Source organism: Pogoniulus pusillus, chromosome 7 (genome assembly GCF_015220805.1).
Source record: "Pogoniulus pusillus isolate bPogPus1 chromosome 7, bPogPus1.pri, whole genome shotgun sequence".
In the NCBI taxonomy this organism is placed as follows: domain Eukaryota; kingdom Metazoa; phylum Chordata; class Aves; order Piciformes; family Lybiidae; genus Pogoniulus; species Pogoniulus pusillus.
In genome coordinates this window covers 36679042-36695513 of record NC_087270.1, presented here as the reverse complement: position 1 = coordinate 36695513, position 16472 = coordinate 36679042, and the positions used below count along the sequence as shown (strand labels likewise).

Sequence of the window (16472 nt, the reverse complement as noted above, 5' to 3'; positions counted from 1 at the left end):
CTCAGCCTCTCCTCACAGGGCTGTGCTCCAGGCCCCTCACCACCCTCGTTGCCCTTCTCTGGATACCTTCCAGCATCTCCACATCTCTCTTGAACTGAGGAGCCCAGAACTGGACACAGCACTCAAGGTGTGGCCTGACCAGTGCTGAGTCCAGGGGCAGAATAACCTCCCTTGTCCTACTGGCTACACTGTTCCTGATCCAGGCCAGGATGCCATTGGCTCTCCTGGCCACCTGGGCACACTGCTGGCTCATCTTCAGCTACTCTCTGCCAGCATCCCAGGTCGCTTTCTTCCTGGCTGCTCTCAGCCACTCTGTCCCCAGCCTGTCGCACTGCTTGGGGTTGTTGTGGCCAAAGTGCAGAACCCTGCCCTTGGCATTGTTAAATCTCATCTCATTGGCCTCTGCCCACCCATCCAGCCTGGCAAGGTTCCTCTGCAGGACTCTCCTGACCTCCAACAGATCCACACCTGCTCTAGGGTACTTCACTGAAATAGAATCACAGAATCATAAACCCATTAAGGTTGAAAAAGACTTCCAAGATCATCACCTCCAACAGTTAACCCAGCACTGTTAGGTCTCCACTAAACCACAACATGTCTCAGTACTTGCCACTTGTTCCTTAAGAGAGATTGACCTCCCCTCACTCCAACCTGCTTTCAGGAGTGAGTTCTCCTCCAAGCTTCCTTTTCTCCAGGCTTAAAAACCCCAGTTCCCTCAGCTGCTCCTCCTAAGACTTGTGCTCTAGACCCATCACTGCAAGCTCACAGTCCTAAATGAGAGGTCAAATAATAGCCAGTATAGACAAATTAAAACTGTTTCCATGTGTTCTCTTCTCTGCTTTTACTTTCTGTTACTTAAGTGATGTGTCTGCAAGCTCCTAAGGCAGGAACAGTGTGTGCAGCACCCTGCAGAGTAGCCTCTTTATCCAGGAGCCATGCTGAAACATGTTTGGATGTGTCCAGCTGGTAGCTGTGGCAGAGCAGGACACATAACTAGGATTAAATTCACATAATAGTCAAATCATTTGGTTTAAAGAGGCCTTCAAGATCATGGAGTCCAACCATTAACCTAGCACTGCCGGGTCACCACAGCATAAAGAGGACATGAAACTGCCAGAGCAGGTCCAGAGGAGGGCCATGAAGATGACCAGAAGGTTGAAGCACCTCCCCTGGGAGCAGGCTAAGAAATTTGGGGCTGTTAGCCTGCAGAAAAGAAGTCTCTGGGGAGACCTTGTGGTGGCCTGGAGGACTTGAAGTGGGGCTGCAAAGAGAGGGACTTTTGACAAGGACTTCTTGGGATAAGGTGAAAGAGAATGGAGTGATGGTTGAGAAGAGCAGATTTAGACTGGACATGAGACATTATTTACAGTAAGTGGTGAGACACTGGAACAGAGAACTCCCCCTCCCTGGAGGTGTTTAAAGCCAGGCTGGATAAGGTCTTGAGCAAGCTGATCTAGTGGAAGGTGTCCATACCCATTACAGGGGGGGTTGGAACTAGATGACTTTAAAGGGTTCCTTCCAACCCATATCATTCTATGATCACTAAATTATATCTCCCAGCACTACACCTACTACAACATGTTCAGTTTCCTCTCTGCAGCTGAGAGACCAGCTGCTAGAGTCCAATGTCAAACAGACTAAAACAAAGCTATTGTAACCCTTCCTCACAGTTGTTTGTGATTAACTCTTCCTGATTCACTCCATATGGGACCAATTGCTTGGGAACAGAGGAGTCCTCATGTGGAATGAATTGTCAACAAGCATTTCCAACTCACAGCCCAAACTAATTTCCATTAATTTGCAAATGCACATTAAAAATAGCTGACAGACACTAAATGCTGTCAGCTGCCACCCCAGTGTGCCTCGGACTCATCTGCAGCAGAAGCGGATCCCTTCTGATGCTGCGGCACCAAACAACTCCTGCTTTTTGACAATGGATTCCACAACTCTGCACTGAAAGGAAAGAAAGAGCCAAACTGAGATACTCACAGTTCTGAGGAAAAAATAATCAGCACTTAAAAATGTGCCTCTCCAGCACCCCTGTGGCTCTGCTCCCAGTTCCTGTTGTTGTGACCTGCGTCCTCACCCGCTGCGCCGCCAGCCTCAGATGCTCACAAATGCAGGCACAGGGTCGTGAAAGCAAAACATTTTTGTGCTCCTCTTTGTCAGCGAGAAAGGATGCAGCTGAATTTACAGTCCTGGGCTGAGGCACTGCCACTGCCATACTGGGAAAGTCAGGCTTTTAAGTAGACAAAAATAATTTTCCCTCCACTTTACTCTCAGCAGCATTTGAAGGCATCTTGCTGATCATAGAATCATAGATCCAACCAGGTTGGAAGAGACCTCCAAGATCATTCACTCCAACCTAGCACCCAGCCCTGGCCAGTCAACCACTAAGTGCCCCAGCCAGGCTTTGCTTCAACACCTCCAGGCACAGAGACTCCACCACCTCCCTGGGCAGCCCATTCCAATGCCAATCACTCTCTCTGACAACAACTTCCTCCTAACATCCAGCCTAGACCTCCCCTGCCACAACTTGACACTCTGTCCCCTGCTTCTGTTGCTGGTTGCCTGGCAGAAGAGACCAACCCCACCTGGCTACAGCCTCCCTTCAGGGAGTTGCAGACAGCACTGAGGTCTGCCCTGAGCCTCCTCTTCTGCAGGCTGCACACCCCCATACCATGCTGGGATTCTGTGACAACCTCCTGATGTCTTTGCTGTCAGATAGAGTTTTGTTCTCCATATGTAACACCTGGTGCTGAACAGCTCCTACAAGGAGCTGACAGTTGGGTCTGGTGGCATTGAGATAGCTGTGATGTCTTCCAACTCTGCTTTGTTTTTTGTTGTGGTTTTTTTTGCTACTGAAGAAACCATTAAAAAAATCCAAAGAGCCATGCTAAGGAGGGAGCTGTGTCACTGCATAACTCAGAAACGCTGGAAGGGAACTCAGTTAAAGTCCATGCCACTGACTAGAGTACTAGGTCAGACTGTCTAACAGATGAACCATGTCAGAGCCTCGTCCAACTTGACCTGTAATACATCTAGGGATAGGGCTTCTACCACCTCCCTGAGCAACCTGAGTCAGTTTGTCATCATCCCCAGTGAGAAATATTTCTTCCTTCCACTTTGTCAAAATCTCCCCTTTTTAGCTCAAAACCATCACCCCTTGTCCTGTCACAACTGGCCCTGCTAAAATGATTGGCTCCCAACCACAAGGTCTTCCTACAGCTTTGTCTACTCCAGGCTGAACAACCACAACTCTCTCAGCCTGTCCTCACAGTGGTAGGGTTCCTGTTCTCAGATCATCATTTTGGTTTCTTCTGGCCCTGCTCCAAGAGGCTCCTGTCTCTCTTGTGCTGAGAACCCCAGAGCTGGACATGGCACTGCAGATGGAGTCTGATTACAGCAAAGCAGAGGGGCAGAATCAGCTCCATCGACTTCCTGGCCACACTGCTTTGGATGCAGCCTGGGATGCAGTTGGCTTCTGTGATGTGAGTGCACACTGCCAGCTCCTGTCCAGCCCTTCACTCCCTAGCACCACCAAGTCCATTTCCATAGGGCTGCTCCCCATCCCTTCATCTCCCAGCCTGGATGATTAGCAGGAGTTGCCGCAACCCAGGAGCAGGACATCACACTTGGCCTTGTTGAACCTGAGGAGGTTCACACAAGTCCCACTTCTCCAGTTGTCTAGGTCACTGTCTACATATTCAAATCTCCTACCAAGTGGAGCTGTGTGAGGACCTGTCACCACAGCCTAAAGCTCATGCAACTTAAGAACCACAATACTTGCTGTGAAGCCTGATGGAAATGTAACTTCTTGACTAGTGGAGAGTAAGCCCTGGGAGACCATACAGCCCACTATGAAGCTCTCCAGCTCCCTCAAAAGCTGGACACTAAGCAGAAGACACACTGAGCTAAATAAAGGGAAAAAAAGGAACATTTTTGGCTTTGTGTCTGCAGATTCCTTGGTAAATTGCACAATGTGATACTTGGGAAACAGCTTCCTCCTGAGTCACGAGCACAGGCATGAATGGGCTGCACTTAGGAAAGCTGATCTTTCTACCAGCTCTTGAGCAGGAAGAAACAAAATGACATAACCCAAACAGAATTCTTTTTTGAAGTTGCCTTTTTTTTTTTTTTTCAAACAGTTGGTAGGGGCATGAGGCAGCAAAGGGCATCCTGAAGTTAGTGTCATGATCAGGGTACTGCTTAAGGAAGCCAAGAGCCACCCTCACAAAGCTCTTCCAGCAAAAGCAGGTCATGCCCTCCAACTGGGAACTGGTGCTTGTGTGTGTTCAGACTATTACTGGCTTTTAACTCTATACTAAAAGACAGCACATCAAAGCACAGTGATTTATTTCTTACTCTCAAAGCATAGGCCACTGCCACTGAAGACAATGACCACATTGTCTTTAATTAGGTCAGGTGTTTTTCCTTCACTGTATTGAAAAGATCCCCTCTCAGTCTGCTCTTCCCCAAGCTAAACAGCCCCAGGTCTCTCAGCCTTTCCTCCTCCTAGAGATGCTCCAGTCCCATCATCATCATCTTAGTCTCTGCTGGACTCCCTCCAACAGTTCCTTGTCTCTCTTGAAGTGGAGAGCTCAGAACTTGACTGAGGACTGCAGAGGAGAGCCCTGCTGGCCACGTTTCTGAATGCACTCCAGAAGACCACTGGCATTCTTGGCTGTGAGGACACATTGCTGGCTGATGGAGAAGCTTGTTGGCCACCAGCACTTCCAGGTCCTTCTATGCAGAGCAGCTTTCCAGCAGGTAAACCTCTAACTTGTCCTGGTTATTTGTCTCCAGGTGCAGGACCCTACATGTCCTGGTTATCTGTCTACTGGTGCAGGACCCTACACTTGCCCTTGTTGAACTTCACAAGGTCCCACTCTGCCTAACTCACAGCCTAGAATCATAGAATCAAGCAGGTTGGAAGAGACCTCCAAGCTCAGCCAGCCCAACCTAGCACCCAGCCCTGCCCAAGCAACCAGACCATGGCACTAAGTGCCTCAGCCAGGCTCTTGAACACCTCCAGGGACGCTGACTCCACCACCTCCCTGGGCAGCCCATTCCAATGCCAATCACTCTCTCTGACAACAACTTCCTCCTAACATCCAGCCTAGACCTCCCCCAGCACAACTTGAGACTGTGTCCCCTTCTTCTGTTGCTGCTTGCCTGGCAGAAGAGAGCAACCCCACCTGGCTACAGCTTCCCTTCAAGTAGTTGCAGACAGCAATGAGGTCAGCCCTGAGCCTCCTCTTCTGCAGGCTGCACACCTCCAGCTCCCTCAGCCTCTCCTCACAGGGCTGTGCTCCAGGCCTCTCACCAGCTTCATCACCCTTCTCTGGCCACTGTAAAGCCTGACAGCATTTCATCCACTCTTCTCATTTTACATCCTCAAAAAGCTTGATGAGGCTCCACTCTGTGCCTTCATCCAACACACTGATGATGACAAACAAGACTAGACCCAGTTCTGCCCCCTGCTGATCACCCACATCCTCCCCAAAAGCAAAACCCTGCCACAGCTGCCCGCTGAGACAACCTCATCTTACCTTCATGAGGAAAGGCATGGAACTGCTCCATGAACATTGCTACTGCTTCTAGCTCTGCACTCAATGCAGCTCCTGGCCTCCTCCCATCTTCTGCTCACACGCAGCTGTCCAGGCAGCAACACAAGTCTCGTTTTCAAACCTTCCCCCACCCCGTGCTCCTGATTTGCCTCATTCAATACTCATGTGGGTCTCTACGAACACACAAAGGTCTCTCTCCTCTCTGAAACTGAAGCATCAGTTTTGCTGCTGTCAGAGCACTTTATTTTTGCATATATAAGGAAGTGGGGGTTGATGTTATCTGCACACACTTCCTGTTTTATATGTATATGAGCAGAAGTTATGTCACGTTAAGCTGAGCTGCAGGCTCCAAGGGCTCCGAGTCAAAGCCTCTAAGCAAAACAATAGGAGCACAGCTCATCTGCTCACTGTCTGCTTTGCTTTGCAGTCACTTCACTGATTTTTATCACAGCTCCCAAGCCATCCTCCTCAGTCTCTGCAAGGCAGCAGCATTTTGTACCAGTGCTGCTTCCTACTTGATTCTCAGGACAGGTGGACTTACACAGCACTTGCTGGGTGCTGACATTGCACAGGTGAGGGCATGGTTGGCCACCAAGCAAGAAATTCATCTGGAATTTGAGCCATCCTTAGGTTACCAAGGGCTAGATTTTTGGTGGTGGTGGGTTTTGGGGAGGTTTGTTTCTTTGGTGGTGTTTTGGTTTGCTTTGTAATGAAGGAACCTTTTCTAAGTTTCTTATGCATACAGCCCAGGAAGCAGCTGTGGAGGAATGCTGCATTCCAGAGCTGATGTTGCACAGTTCAAGATTCCTAACTGGAATTTAATGCTTTCCTGGTTATTTTAAAGAGTAAAATAACATACCAGTAGGAAGCAGGGGGAAAAAACAACACACGAACTACAAAACAAACAACCAAAACCTTGAAACTTTTTTCTCTTGAGCATAGATGTAAAAAGCATGGAAGCACCAAAGAGGTGAGCTGCCAGCATCAGAGCCATGGCTTCTTAGCCCCCCAAAGTCAGAACCACCACTGCCAGGAGGTCTTGCAATGTGCAGCTCTGCTCCAACTTTTAGACACTGCTGATTGAAGAAATCAGAGCTGAATCACAGCTGGGAGTGAGCTGCAGCCATCTGCACTTTCTACTTTCATTTTGCTTTCACGGCAGCTCCCTGGATGTGAAATCCAAGTGAGTTTTTAATGTAGAGGAAGACCATGAAGACCAGAGGCTGAGGAAGCTGGGGTTGTTTAGCCTGCAGAAGAGGAGGCTCAGGGCTGACCTCATTGCTGTCTCCAACTCCCTGAAGGGAGGCTGCAGCCAGGTGGGGTTGGTCTCTTCTGCCAGGCAAGCAGCAACAGAAGAAGGGGACACAGTCTCAAGTTGTGTCAGGGGAGGTCTAGGCTGGATGTTAGGAGGAAGTTGTTGTCAGAGAGAGTGATTGGCATTGGAATGGACTGCCCAGGGAGGTGGTGGAGTCACTGTCCCCAGAGTGAAGCCAAGCCTGGCTGAGGCACTTAGTGCCATGGTCTGGTTGACTAGCCAGGGCTAGGTGCTAGGTTGGACTGGCTGAGCTTGGAGGTCTCTTCCACCCTGGCTGATTCTATGATTCAGCTGTTGCTGGAGGAAGCCAAAAGAATCTTTTCAGATGTATCAAGTAAATTAAATACTTCAAAGAAAAGTTCTTTCTCTTGGCACAACTTTTTCTGTGTATCTCTGAGACTGTCAGCTCCAAGCACAGCTGGTTTGCACTTTGTGAAACTTACATTGACAGAAGTGTGGGTTCCACCTAGTGATAATTTTTGTCTCTAAAACATCACTGGGTGATCCAAGAAAGATGCCTTGTAAGTCTCAGAAATCAAATGTATTTCATGCAGAGACTTTTTTCCTTGCATCATTTACCATGTCAATACCTTACCTGAGCTCATTGTACAATTTCAGACCATCAGTTTTCAGGCAAAGCTATGTTACAGCCAAGAAGCATCTCCCCAGTGAGGTGGAGTCACCGTCCTTGGAGGTGTTGAAGCAAAGCCTGGATGAGGCACTTAGTGCCATGGTCTGGTTGACTGGATAGGGCTGGGTGCTAGGTTGGACTGGATGATCTTGGAGGTCTCTTCCAACCTGGTTGATTCTATGATTCTATTGGAGCATCTCTCTGACAAGGAAAGGCTGCAAGACCTAAAGCTGTTTAGTTTGGACAAGACTGAGAAGAGAACCTTCATTCCCCTCAGCATCTTCATGTTGGACACTGTCCAGTAGTTTCTCTTGAACTGGGTAGCCAAGTGGCAGACCACTCTGGGCTCTTGTCCTCTACCAGTTAGTGTTTAAAAGAATCTTCCTTTTAATATGGGAAGTGGACTGCCAAAAAAAGAAGCTTTGCCTCTACTCTAACAATCAGCACTCAGTCGCCGTCCCTGGGGCTGTTCAAGGCAAGGTTGGACGTGGCACTTGGTGCCATGGTCTAGCCTTGGGCTCTGTGGTAAAGGGTTGGACTTGATGATCTGTGAGGTCTCTTCCAACCTTGGTGATACTGTGATCACTCAAGCTACATCAAGGAGGAGCAAATCATTGTACACTCCTCATCCTCCACCTTCAGAGGGTGCAGAACATGGGGGTGTGTCTGGAGAAATCAGCAGGGAGCAGGTTACACCAAGGAGTGACACCACGCAGAGAAGGCAGTTGTCACTCCAGCCTTACAGAAGCTTCACCTTGGTGGTTTAGAGGAAGGTAGCAGACCCATTAATTAGTTTTCTGAAAATACCAGTTTTTGATTGGGCAATTTCATCACTGTAACACAATTTGGGGTTGATTTATACTCTGAAGCAGGAAACTCATGTTGTCATCTTTGGATATGGGTCTCTGAGACCTAAATACATCTGGAAACATTGCTTTACCTTCCCAGTGAGATGCATAGAAGTAGATTTTAACCACCCATTTCTTGATCCTACTGTGAACCAAGACAGAGGAAGGTGGAGGCCAAGACAGACTGCAGCAGACAACTCCAGACAAAAGAACTAGTGACAGGATAAGAGGAAATGGGTTTAAGTTGTGCCAGGGGAGGTTTAGATTGTGTGGCCAGTAGGGCAAGGGAGGTTATTCTTCCTCTGTACTCAGCACTGGTCAGGCCACACCTTGAGTACTGTGTCCAGTTCTGGGCTCCTCAATTCAAGAGAGATGTTGAGGTGCTGGAAGGCGTCCAGAGATGGGCGACAAAGCTGGTGAGGTGCCTGGAACACAAACCCTGAGGAGAGGCTGAGGGAGCTGGGGGTGTGCAGCCTGGAGAAGAGGAGGCTCAGGGCAGACCTCATTGCTGCCTACAACTACCTGAAGGGAGGCTGTAGCCAGGTGGGGGGTGGCCTCTCCTCCCAGGCAACCAGCAACAGAAGGGGACAGAGTGTCAAGTTGTGCCAGGGTATGTCTAGGCTGGATGTTAGGAGGAAGTTCTTCACAGAGAGAGTGATTGGCATTGGAATGGGCTGCCCAGGGAGGTGGTGGAGGCACCGCCCCTGAGGGTCTTCAAGAAAAGACTGGATAGGGCACTCGGTGCCATGGTCTAGTTGACTGGATAGGGCTGGGTGATAGGTTGGACTGGATGATCTTGGAGGTCTCTTCCAACCTGCTTGATTCTATGATTTTTTTACTGAGAAGAGTGGTAAGGCATTGAAACATGCTGCCCAGGAAGGTGATAGAGTCACCATCCCTACAGGTGTTTAAGCAGCATGTAGATGTGGTGCTTCAAGTCATGGCTTAATGGTTGTGGTAAGTTGGGTTATGGTTTGGATTTCATGACCTTAAAGTTCTTTTCCAGCCTTAGTGATTCTATGATGGCAGTGTCCTTCTGCTCACTGGAAAGGGCCTCCCAGCACTGAGCACAGCCACTTGGTTTACTTGCTAAAGATGCATTCTGACACTCACCATACAAGAGCCACCCAATGACATGCTCCAACGTCCCGTGTAGCGGCTGCTCGTGGCCCATTCCCCAGGGTAAATGCATGCTCTACTTTGGGAGAACTCCTTCCAACCTCCCCAGGATGTCTTAGTCTGTCACACTAAACTCAGACTATGGCTCTGTGTTTCCCACAGGTGATTTATTTCTCTTAATGCTTCACCCTGACAGCTGAAATGTGGCAACTCCTGCAGGCAGCAAGATGAGCACTTCTGTTCTCTACTCGTGAGCAGCCAAGCTTCTAAAAGGCTGCCTCATAGCTTGCTACCAGCAGTAGCTATGGGGAAGAGGAGCATTTAGAATCATAGCAACATTTTGGTTGAAAGAGACCCTTCACATCAAGTCCACAAGCACCAATGTAACAGCAGATTTGAGGTTTTTCCCTGGGCAGGCCTTGAGAAACTCTTTCTTCTCTGAAAGAAGGAATGGTTAGCCTAACCCTCCCCTGGTGCAACTTGAGGCTGTTTCCTCTTGTTGCCACTTGTTTCTAGGAAGAAGAGATCTACCCCCTTTCAGGGAGGCTCAAACTTCCTTTCAAGGAGTTGCAGAAAGCAAGGTCTTCCCTGAGCATCCTCTTTACAAGGCCACAGATATGATGACTAAAAACCTTCAAGTCCTCCACAGACCACATTAAAATCATTGCTCCTGAAAAGGAAAAATTACCTTTCCTTTTCCATCTGCTTTTTTTCCCATCTTTCTTACTGCATCCATCACTGCTGCTGCTGCTGCTGTTCTCAGAGCTCTGAGAGTCAGACTGGGCATCACTGCTCTCCTCGGAGCCATCAGAGAGCTCCTTCAACCCATCTGGAACATCCTTCTGCAAAGGCAAGAAACAGGCATAGTCACTCACTCCACAATGAACTCTCCCCATTAACAAAACACTTTTATTTACCAAGCACTGATTGTGGATTTGGTATTTTTTGTGCTTCAGAATTACCTGTCCACTGGCATCAAACACTGCCTTTGTGAGCTCATCTCAAATGCTTCACACAACCCCAGCCAGCATCTCTTTTGCATCACTCTCAGGTACACTACAATCACAGAATCAGGGTTGGAAGGAACCACAAGGAGCAGCCAGTTCCAATCCCCCTGCCATGCCCAGGGACACCCTGCCCTAGAGCAGGCTACCAAAAGCCTCACACAGCCTGGCCTGAAACACCTCCAGGGATGGGATCTCAAAACCACCTCCCTGGGAAACCCACTCCAGCCTCTCACCACTCTCAGGCTCAACAACTTCCTCCTCACCTCCACTCTCAATCTCCCCACCTCCAGCTTTGCTCCATTCCCCCCACTCCTGCCACTCCCTGACAGCTTCAAAAGTCCCTCCCCAGCTTTTTTGTAGGCCTCCTTCAGATCCTGGAAGGCCACAAGAAGGTCACCTGGGAGCCTCCTCTTCTGCAGACTGGACAGCCCCAACTCTTTCAGTGTGTGCTCACAGCAGAGCTGCTGCAGCCCTCTGAGCATCTTCCTGGCCCTGCTCTGGACACACTCCAGCATCTCCACAGCCCTCTTGTAATGGGGGCTCCAGAACTGGATGCAGTACTCCAGGTGGGGTCTCAGCAGAGCACAGCAGAGGGGGAGAATCCCCTCCCTGGCCCTGCTGGCCACACTTCCCCTTGCTGCAGCCCAGGATCTGGTTGGTCCTCCAGGACACTCTTCCTTAATGATTTCTCCACCACAAACACATTCCCATTTCTCAGGAAATCCAGGCAATTTGTGGATTTCATGACACACAAAGAACACTTTGAAGGCTCAGTGTTCCCTGAGCCCAGATAATGTTATTTTTTCCACCCACGTCCCTGAGCAGCCCCTGGGGACCTGGCAGGTGTTTCTGTGTGGTGGATCATCTGCGCTACCTAAGGCCACAGCAGTTGGTTCACTCAGCTCACCGACCACGTGAAGTGGAACAGGCAGCAGAGGGAACCGAAGGCAGGTTCCACCCTGTCCACACCTAAACTCAGACTGCCCTCTAGTGATTGTCCTTCTGGATTCCACTTCTACACTGGAAATCAGTGCTAAAGAATGACAACAGTTTGCTGCTCCTAAGATAATCGGAGAAGCAAGGAATCATGTTGTCTGGAGAACATCATGATCAAGTCCAACTATTAACCCAGCACTGTCAGGGCACCACCTCCCCACGACCTGAAATACCTCCAGGGATGAGGACTTCACCACTGCCCTGGGCAACCTGCTCCAGAACTTGTCAATCTTTTTGGGGAAGTAACTGTTCCTAATGTCCAATCTAAACCTTACATGGCACAACTCCAGGCCTTTCCCTCTTGTCCTATTACTTGTTCTTTGGAGAAAAGAACAAGCCCCACCTGGCTCCAGCCTCATTTCAGGGAGTTGCAGAGAGCAAGAAACTCTCCCCTAAGCTTTCTTTTCCCCAGGCTGAACTGCTCCTCACAAGACTTGTGCTCTAGACCCTTCCCAGCTTTGCTGTCTTCCTTTGGACAGTCCCCAGCAACTCAACATCCTTGGTGCAAGAGGCCCAAAAGAGAATCCAGGATTCAAAGTGCAGCTTCACCAGTGCCCAGTGACCTGCTCTTTTATGAAGTGTGAAGTGCTGGACATTTATCTCCTCTTCACTGTGGTGTAACATCACATTGCTTGGGGAACAGTCAGTGCCATCCTTCAAAGCTTTCTCCTCCTGACTGCAACCTAACCCAGCATGGTATGTTAATCATGGACCCTCCAAGGGGCTTCTCATTCAAAACCCCATCACAGTTGCCAGGCTCCTCCTGGTAGCTGTGCTGGAAGGAAACACAGCACAGAAGACCTGGGACTGGTGCAGCAGGGCCTCCAAAGTCCCTCCCCAGCTTTTTTGTAGGCCTCCTTCAGATACTGGAAGGCCACAAGAAGATCACTTGGGAGCCTCCTCTTCTGCAGCCTGCAAAGCCCCAACTCTTTCAGTGTGTGCTCACAGCAGAGCTGCTGCAGCCCTCTGAGCATCCTCCTGGCCCTGCTCTGGACACACTCCAGCATCTCCACAGCCCTCTTGTAATGGGGGCTCCAGAACTGGATGCAGTACTCCACATGGGGTCTCAGCAGAGCACAGCAGAGGGGGAGAATCACCTCCCTGGCCCTGCTGGCCACACTTCTGCTGCTGCAGCCCAGGTTCTGCTTGGCTTTCTGGGCTGCAAGTGCACACTGCTGGCTCCTGTGGAGCTTCTCCTCCAGCAGCACCCCCAAGTCCCTCTGCTCAGGGCTGCTCTCCAGCCACTCACTGCCCAGCCTGCATTTCTGCTTGGCATTGCCTCCACCCAGCTGCAGGACCTTGCCCTTGCTCTTGTTGAACCTCCTGAGCTTGGCTTGTGCCCACCTCTGCAGCCTGTGCAGCTCCCTCTGGATGGATCCTGCCCTCCAGCCTGGCTGCTGCACCACACAGCTTGGTGTCAGCAGCAAACTTGCTGAGGCTGCACTCAATGCCTCTGTCCATGACACCCACAGAGATACAGAACAAGACTGGTCCTAGGACTGATTCCTGAAGGACTCTGTTTGTCTCTGGCCTCCACTTGGCCATGGAGCCACTGACAGCCACGCTTTGGGAGCGGTGATAACATCTAGTCACTGGGCTCTAGTGACAACATCTACTCTAGAAAGTCTATATGTGGGGCAGGGGAATATCATTATTGCAGTCTTCAGAGTCATTTTTACAGTAGATTAAGAACAGTGCAAGCAGGCTTCCTCCTAGTAATTAAACTGGGGTGAAAGGTTTCAAATAAGGATTAATTGATTCCCCAACAGATCAAGGAATCCACACTTCCACACTGCAAATGTTTTCTGCCTCCTCTTAACAGACTGAGGACAAAGTAATTTTGCATTTCTGGATACAAGTTGAGATCAGCAGAGATGAAGTTACCATTTCATTTCAGGGCTAAAGTTTCATTAACATTTTAACTACTTCTTCATTTCATAAGAGTAATTAACAACACAAGGGAAAATTTCTCCTTTGGGAAGGTGCTTGAGCCCTGGAACAGGCTGCCCAGAGAGGTTGTGGAGTCTCCTTCTCTGCAGAGTTTCCAAACCTGACTGCACACAATCCTGGGCAACCTGCTGTGGGTAACCCTGCTTTAGCAGAGGGATGGATTAGATGATCTTCAGAGGCCCTTTCCAACCCCAACCATGCTGAGATTCTGTGATCAGTGAACAAATGTCCAGCACCTTCAGTTCTACTTAAAACACTGGAACAGGCTGCCCAGTGAGGTCATGGAGGCATTCAAACACCACCTGGACATGTTCCTGTGTGAACTACTCCAGCTGAACCTGCTTTGGCAGGGGTTTGGACTAGATATTTCAAGGTCCCTTGCAGCCCTTAACATTCTGTGACACTCTCAGCACCAGGTACCCACCAACACATGAAGACTTGGTGTTGAGATTTGGATGGAAGGTTTAGGCAACAATTCATACCAATAAAGATTACACATTCCCTCTTAGGCTGGATGGGTGGGCAGAGGCCAATGGGATGAGATTTAACAACGCCAAGGGCAGGGTTCTGCACTTTGGCCACAACAACCACAAGCAGCACTACAGGCTGGGGACTGAGTGGCTGAGAGCAACTAGGAAGAAAGTGACCTGGGGTGCTGGCAGAGAGTAGCTGAAGATGAGCCAGCAGTGTGCCCAGGTGGCCAGGAGAGCCAATGGCATCCTGGCCTGGATCAGGAGCAGTGTGGCCAGCAGGACAAGGGAGGTTCTTCTGCCCCTGTACTCAGCACTGCTCAGGCCACACCTTGAGTGCTGTGTCCAGTTCTGGGCTCCTCCATTCAAGAGAGATGTTGAGATGCTGGAAAGTGTCCAGAGAAGGGCAACAAGGGTGGTGAGGGGCCTGGAACACAGCCTTGTGAGGAGAGGCTGAGGGAGCTGGGGGTGTGCAGTCTGCAGAAGAGGAGGCTCAGGGCAGACCTCATTGCTGTCTACAACTCCCTGAAGGGAGGCTGTAGCCAGGTGGGGTTGGTCTCTTCTGCCAGGCAAGCAGCAACAGAAGAAGGGGACAGAGTGTCAAGTTGTGTCAGGGTAGGTCTAGGCTGGATGTTAGGGGGAAGTTGATGTCAGAGAGAGTGATTGGCATTGGAATGGGCTGCCCAGGGAGGTGGTGGAGTCTCTGTGCCTGGAGGTGTTGAAGCCAAGCCTGGCTGAGGCACTTAGTGCCATGGTCTGGTTGCTTGGCCAGGGCTGGGTGCTAGGTTGGAGTGGATTATCTTGGAGGCCTCTTCCAATCTGGTTGACTATGTTCCAAATCCAACGTGGTTTATAAATGGGTAATAAGTCAGCTGAGCATTCCAACACCACTTACCTTCAGTGTGTACACTCCCATGCGCCCTGGGACCTTATAGAAAATGCCCTCTTCCCCACGGGAGTTTGTATGGAGCATAGCATTCAGGCATGCCAGAGGAGAAGTCCCACTGGAAACAGAAACACAAGGTTAATGTTTGAACAGATGCAGTTGGGGTTAATCTGCTGCCAAGAGACAATCCCAGCCCCTCACCTGACCACCACACATGCAGAGGCAGAAAGACTCCAGATCCAACTTCTATTCCCAAGGGGAATACAAGTTGAAGCTGCCATAATAAGTGAAATCAGTCCACATACCCACGTCCCAGGGGAAAAAAAAAGCAAACAAAAAAGCCCCCAGGTTCATGCTCTGACACTTCTTTGCCAAACATCCAAAGGTGACATCTTTCTAAAGCTCCAGACCTTCAGTGCTGCTTATCTGGCACTCAGAGCAGATTTGCTGACTGCAGAAAAAATTCAAGTGGTGTTTATGTCCAAAACACCCCACATCATACTGGAGTGAGGATTGGGAGACACAGAAGATGGAAACCAATTATGGAATTTCCCCTGAAAAGAGGGGAGCTCTTCAATCCCAGGCAGCAGAACAGAGACAGAAGAGTCACCTTTTCACTGGTGCTGCTGGAGGGTTGCTTGTTTGTTTTTTAAACCCATCATGCTGTAGAAGGAAGCAAAATCAGGTGGACACAGCAAGGCAGGCAAATTTCGTTCCCTGTGCAAGGTCAAGCTGATCACAGCCTGCTAAATAGGTGTCCTTGCTTGTAAAGTCTTTTCATACTGAGCAAAGCCCTACATAGAAGTTTTTAACCTTCTGACATCCTGTCACAAAGGCTGGAACCAGAACCATCACATTGACTAAAGACCTGGATGTCTGATTGCTTGGCTGAAATCCCTGAGCAGACCACCTTTATGTGTGGTAAACTGTGCTATGAACATTCAAACAAACCAGACCAAAAGCAGTGAGGAAAGGGAAGTAAAGGCAAGGATGGGCACAGCCCTCTGATGATCTGGAGAGGGCATGTGTGCTCCAAGCTCTGCCCAAGAGCAGCACAACAGCTCAGCTATGTCACTGATGACTAGTACAAGAGGAAGACATTGTCCTGAATCATGGAATCACAGGTTGGAAGAGACCTCAAGGATTATCTAGTCCACCCTTTCTTGTCAAAAGCACAGTTTAGCAAGCTGGCCCAGCATCCCATCCAGCTTCATCTTCAGTGTCCAATGTTGAGGATTCCACCATTCTCCTGGGATAAACAAGACAAGAGGAAATGGCCTCAAGTGGCAGAGGCAGTTTAGGCTGGACACGAGCAACAATTTCTTCCCCTAAAGAGTTGGCAACCCTGCAACAGGCTGCCCAGGGCAGTGGTGGAATCACCATCCCTAGTGGAGTTTAAAAGCCCTGTAGATCTTCTGCTGAAGGAGATGGCTTAGTAGTGACCTGGCAGTGCTGGCTTTGCTGCTGGACTTGATGATCTTAAAGGTCTTTTCCAACCAAAACAATGTCATGATTCCATGACATGATTCCAGGGGCTGATTGTCTCTAGTGTGAAAATTAGTCTTCTTCTGCCCAACCAGAACCCCCCAAGAATAACCTCTGTCTGTTACCCCCTCTCCTTTTCCATGTGACTCCCTGCAAAATGGAGTCTCTATCTTCTTTGGAGCCCCACTTTAAATA

General features: G+C 49.6%; 1 protein-coding gene across 2 annotated transcripts in view; it reads right to left on the bottom strand.

The window, feature by feature from the left end:
- Nucleotides 1-16472, bottom strand: part of ASXL2 (ASXL transcriptional regulator 2) — a 108670-nt gene that overhangs the window by 43194 nt on the left and 49004 nt on the right. For both annotated transcript variants that reach the window (XM_064146500.1, XM_064146501.1), the window contains 2 exons: nt 14802-14910; nt 10172-10325 (listed from right to left, as the gene is read on the bottom strand). In XM_064146500.1, coding sequence (XP_064002570.1) covers nt 10172-10325; nt 14802-14910 — 263 coding nt within the window. The remainder of the gene's footprint in view (nt 1-10171; nt 10326-14801; nt 14911-16472) is intronic.